This window comes from Salpingoeca rosetta (genome assembly GCF_000188695.1).
Source record: "Salpingoeca rosetta unplaced genomic scaffold supercont1.1, whole genome shotgun sequence".
NCBI classification, from domain to species: Eukaryota; class Choanoflagellata; order Craspedida; family Salpingoecidae; genus Salpingoeca; species Salpingoeca rosetta.
Window position 1 is genome coordinate 928,870 of NW_004457740.1, and position 5,157 is coordinate 934,026.

General features: G+C 57.4%; 2 protein-coding genes across 2 annotated transcripts in view; one reads left to right on the forward strand and one right to left on the reverse strand.

Moving 5' to 3' along the window:
* PTSG_00198 (uncharacterized protein) overlaps nt 1-2,944 on the reverse strand; it is a 3,394-nt gene extending 450 nt beyond the window's left edge. The window contains exons 1-2 of the mRNA XM_004998690.1: nt 2,740-2,944; nt 1-2,491 (exon numbers count right to left, since the gene is read on the reverse strand). The exon at nt 1-2,491 is cut by the window's left edge and continues 450 nt beyond it. Coding sequence (XP_004998747.1) covers nt 216-2,459 — 2,244 coding nt within the window. The 5' untranslated portion in view covers nt 2,460-2,491; nt 2,740-2,944 and the 3' untranslated portion in view covers nt 1-215. The remainder of the gene's footprint in view (nt 2,492-2,739) is intronic.
* Nucleotides 2,945-3,441: 497 nt separating this feature from the next.
* The window catches only part of PTSG_00199 (ABC transporter), a 5,703-nt gene continuing 3,987 nt past the window's right edge, over nt 3,442-5,157 (forward strand). Inside the window, exon 1 of the mRNA XM_004998691.1 lies at nt 3,442-4,089. Coding sequence (XP_004998748.1) covers nt 3,488-4,089 — 602 coding nt within the window. The 5' untranslated portion in view covers nt 3,442-3,487. The remainder of the gene's footprint in view (nt 4,090-5,157) is intronic.

Genomic DNA, 5,157 nt, shown 5'->3' on the forward strand with positions numbered 1-5,157 from the left:
CAAGAGAGACGAACGAAACAACATGTTCGTTCATCACACCATCATCAAGCATCTACAGGAAACATGCACGCATCTACAAACACGCATACACACACACACACAACAATACTGTTGATCAATTAGGAAAAAGAGAAAGGTTGGATAGAACTCACAAGGAGTTCGATCTTAAAAAGATCGAGGGGGAAATTGCCCCTTTGTGACTGACAGCATTCGCTTCAGTCCCGGTTGCGGTGGCTCCTGCGCCGCCGACCTTCCCGCTTCTTCTTCAGGTGACGCTCGTGCTTGAGGTCACCGAAGAGGCGGGAGGCGTTGATGCTGTCGTTGAGCGCCGCAAAGTGGGCGTTTGGCAGCATGAACATCATCTCCTTCATGTCGGGCAAGGCGAGCTCCAGAATGACGTCAGCAAGGACGAGGAGCTGCTCCTCCGTGACGTGGTCCCTGCGGTTGCCCCGGTCGCGTGCCGCCTCAAACAGCGCGTTTCTGGTTTGTGCCTGCCGCTCGCGCTCTGCTGCATCGTCGCGGCAACGGCACCATTCCTCGGCGTCGGCTTGCGGCAGGTAGTCCTCGATGGGGAAGAGAGGCCCCAGGATGCCTGCAGCAATGGGGAGGTATCGCCGCTCCATAAGCTGCACCACGCTCGCGAGAACCTGCGCCTTGTTGGCGGTCGAGAGCACATGCACGCCAGCTAAGATGGCTTCATCAAAGCCGTCGTGCTGCTGGCTTTGTGGAAAGTGATCCCGGTGCACGAGCTCTGGTGTGTGGGCACTGCTGCCGACTGGAGGCGGCTGCTGCAAGTGCTGTGAGGCGGGTGCTTGCTGCTGCTGTGCTTGTTGCTGCTGGTAGTCACGCGGCGCCGTGATGGCCATGGAATGGCGGGCTTGGCCGTGCGTCAGCAGCACTGGCGGCGGGCGCTGTGGGGGCGAGCGGCGGAGCAACTGGCGCGCCACAGGGTGTGCGTCCCTCAAGAGCGGGTACGTCGCGGGTTCTCCAGACAACAGCTGTGCACGTGGCAGCGTGCGACGCACCGTCCCCAGCTGGCCCATCCCATCCTGCTGCAGTTGTGTTAGTGCATGCGATTGCGTTTGTGTTTGTGTGCGCGTGCGCGCCTGCGTTTGCGTTTGCGTTGGGAGTGGTGGCGAGGGCGGTGGCTGCGCGCGCGAACGTAGCTGTTGCTGCAGCCGGAAGTCGTAAGGATGCGGCCGGTCCGGCGTGTGCTCAGTGTTGTTGGGAGAAAAAACTGCTGCTTGAGGTGCGGCTGTTGTGGCGGAGGCCCGAGCGAATGGCTCAGCGCGCATTGGCGTGTGCCCGCCACCGACCGTCGCCGGGTTGAGTAGTTGAGGTGTGGTGTCGGTTGGTGCGGAAAAGTGCAGCCAATCCTTCTCGTTGGCGTGCGCTTTCGGCGGCCCGGTGTTGTGGTGTTGGTGCTGCATGGCGCTGGAGCTCTGTGGGGCGGCTTGCTGGCCCGCAACTACAAATGGTTGAGCGTGCGCTGGCGTGTATCCGCCACCGACCGTCGCCGGGTTGAGTAGTTGAGGTGTGGTGTCGGTTGGTGTGCCAAAGAGTCGCCACTCCTTCTCGTTGGCGTGCGCTTTCGGCGGCCCAGTGTTGTTGTGTTGGTGCTGCATGGCGCTGGAGCTCTGTGGGGCGGCTTGCTGGCCCGCAACCACAAATGGCTCAGCGTGCGTTGGCGTGTATCCGACGCGGACCGTCGCCGGGTTGACTAGTTGAGGTGTGGTGTCGGTTGGTGTGCCAAAGAGTCGCCACTCCTTCTCGTTGGCGTGCGCTTTCGGCGGCCCGGTGTTGTTGTGTTGGTGCTGCATGGCGCTGGAGCTCTGTGGGGCGGCTTGCTGGCCCGCAACTTCACATAGTTGAGCGAGCGCTGGCGTGTATCCGACGCGGACCGTCGCCGGGTTGACGAGTTGAGGTGTGGTGTCGGTTGGTGCGGAAAAGTGCAGCCAATCCTTCTCGTTGGCGTGCGCTTTCGGCGGCCCGGTGTTGTTGTGTTGGTGCTGCATGGCGCTGGAGCTCTGTGGGGCGGCTTGCTGGCCCGCAACTTCACATAGTTGAGCGAGCGCTGGCGTGTATCCGACGCGGACCGTCGCCGGGTTGACGAGTTGAGGTGTGGTGTCGGTTGGTGCGGAAAAGTGCAGCCAATCCTTCTCGTTGGCGTGCGCTTTCGGCGGCCCGGTGTTGTTGTGTTGGTGCTGCATGGCGCTGGAGCTCTGTGGGGCGGCTTGCTGGCCCGCAACTTCACATAGTTGAGCGAGCGCTGGCGTGTATCCGACGCGGACCGTCGCCGGGTTGACGAGTTGAGGTGTGGTGTCGGTTGGTGCGGAAAAGTGCAGCCAATCCTTCTCGTTGGCGTGCGCTTTCGGCGGCCCGGTGTTGTTGTCTACATCGCGACCTTGCCAGCTGGCGCCCGGGTCGCCGCTCGCGTCTTCGTCAAGGCTTGTATCCATCGCTCAGCGAGCAAACGTGTGTGGTTGGTTGTCTGTGTTTGTTTGGGGGCACGACGAGTGGTCACGGGGCCAGGAGACGAGACAGTCAACAACCAAGCAACTGCAGGTGAGTATTCCATACCAGGCAAAAGGGTGCAACAGTGCCCAGCACAAACCAGGCGTACAAGGGTCAGCATTGCCGTTTTAGGGGTGTGCTTGTTCAAAGCGATATGTGTTGGTAGAACCCACAGTCATCAATGTCTCGGGCAAGCAAATTAACCCACGCAGTCCTCACACACACCTCCTTGTGCTGCGGGGCCTGTTCTTATTGTGGTTATGCCTTGTTGGCCTGGCTATCTGGCTAGTTGGCTGCCTATCAACGTGCCTGCAGGCAAGCAAGCAAGCTACCGCCTCTCCAACAGGCAAGCAGCAGATCGAGATAGTGGTGTCGGTGGCAGTTATTGCTTGCTTCTTGCTGTCTGTCTTGCTTTGCTTCTTGCCTCAGCAGCCAACCAAAAACAAAACAGCCACACACACAAGAGCAGAGAAAAAAACTCAAAGCAACCCAGCTTTTGTTTTTTTGTGGGGTTGGTGTGGAGGAGATATCACATTCCCCAAAGGCAAGATCGAGGTTGAAAAGACAAAAGACAAAAGACAACCGCTTTTGGTCCACATATCCTCCCAATCCCTATCCCATCCTTGCCCTGAAGGCTTGCCCTTGCTTGCCCCTTGTGGCGACGAACCCTCGGATTTCTTCTACTCCCGTACTCCCGTTTCTCTCCTTCTCTCTTGCTTAACTTTTGTACTTTGTTTGACAAGCGTCGCGTTCTCAAAGAAACGTTTGTTTGAAACCAAACACGCATTTGGTTCGAATACAAACAAACACACACACACACCCTATTCTCCCTTCCTTCTCCTCCCACCCTTCTTCTTTTGTTACCTGCCTGCCCTCCATCCATCATCTCTCTCTCTCTTCCTCTCCTCCCCCCACCTCCTCATCCCACTCCCCCCCGCCTCTCCCAAGCCACCAAGAGTTCAAGAGTTGCAGAATGCGCCGAAGCAAAACCAAGAAGGATAGTGATGAGCGGGATTGCGACTGCCGTGCAGAAGGACAGCAACCGTCACAACCGCCGCCACTACCGCGACCGCTGTCAGACCAGCAACGGCAGGCGTCGCTAGCACTCCACTCTGATCGCAGTGGCTCTTCCCCACGCTCCAGCAACCAGCAGCAAAAGCAAGATTCGCCGAAGAAGCTGCGCCAGCGACACCGGCGCCAGCGACACCGGCGCAAGCGAAAGCGGCGCAAGCGGCCTCGACCACATCTTGCCCGTCAAGGGTTTCGTGCGGCCACCTTGCCATCAGCCATCCCGTTTCTCGGCCCGCTACAAGAGCAAGAATCACAGCACTCAGACACCACACCAGCAAGACCCTTCGTCCCCGCAAACCTCCTTGGTCAACGGGGTGACGACCTCGCGAACAGCCATGGCTCAGGCAATGACGACGAGAGCGCCACTCGCAACACCCACAGCGTGTTGAGCGGGGATGTCATGCTCGACATGCACACGCTACTGGCCAACCTGGCATCATCTCGCACCATCGACCCAGACCAGCAGCAGGCCCCTCTTGGCCGATATGACCCAGATGACGAGCTGTCTGTGGATGATGGCTCGTCTCCGCTGCTCTCTACGACACACAACGAACACCCTCACCAAGAAGGAACGCCCATCACGACACCATTGGCCTCAACATCCTCGGCGTCCCGCTCCACCCCGCTCACTCCAACCACTCCAGCGTTCTCGTCCACGTTTCGCGTCCCAAGCGCAGACGCTCCTGACAACAACAGCGACGACGACGACGGCAACGACGATGACGACGACGACGACGACGACGACGACGACGACGACGACGATGACGACGATGACGACGACGACTCAGACTGATCAACCTTCCTCAGGGTCAGTGAGTCTTTTCCCTTTCAACCAACCACCACTTCATAACCCATTCACTTTTCTTTCACCTTTCTTCCCTTCTTTCCTTTTCTCTCCTGGTTAGTTCAGCGACCACATCTCTTTCACCTCAACCTCAACAACACCACACCCCTTTGAACCAGCCAAGTGCTGTGCTCTGCTGCATCGCACTGCATTTTTTTTGCCCTTGCGCTGCCTTTGTTGAATTGTACATCTTTTTTTGAGGCACCTGGCGAGCATTTTTCTGTTGCTCCTCTGTTTGTGCCTCTGCCCTGCTCCATGCCACATGTCTCCTCTCTTCCGTTTTATTCCTTCCGAACAGCTTTCGCTGCTCTCAACTGTTCCCCAAGGCTGGAGAAGCGTTTGTTCGCTCTCTGCAGTGCTCTTGGTTTTTCTCGTCCCTGCTTGTCATCCATGCTTGTGTTCATGTGAAGAAGTGTAGCAGTGTTCCTAATTGCACAATTGATCCTTCACGTGTTGCGGAGTGTGTTTAGATGTGTTTAGATGTGTGTTGATCTGCTTGCGTTAAGTGCGTCATCTTCCTACCACTGTTCTCGTTGTCTGCTGTTCTGACTTTGATGTGCAGCTCACAGTTTCTCAACAAGTTCCTCGACCAAGCGAGCGAAGATTCTTGTGCACTTCAAAAACACACCCTCCCACGTCAGCCAAAGCAAACAGCAAAGCATACAAGCAGCAAAGCAAGCAACAAGCCCTTCAGAGTCAAGTGGCTTGCACACATCATCATCATCATC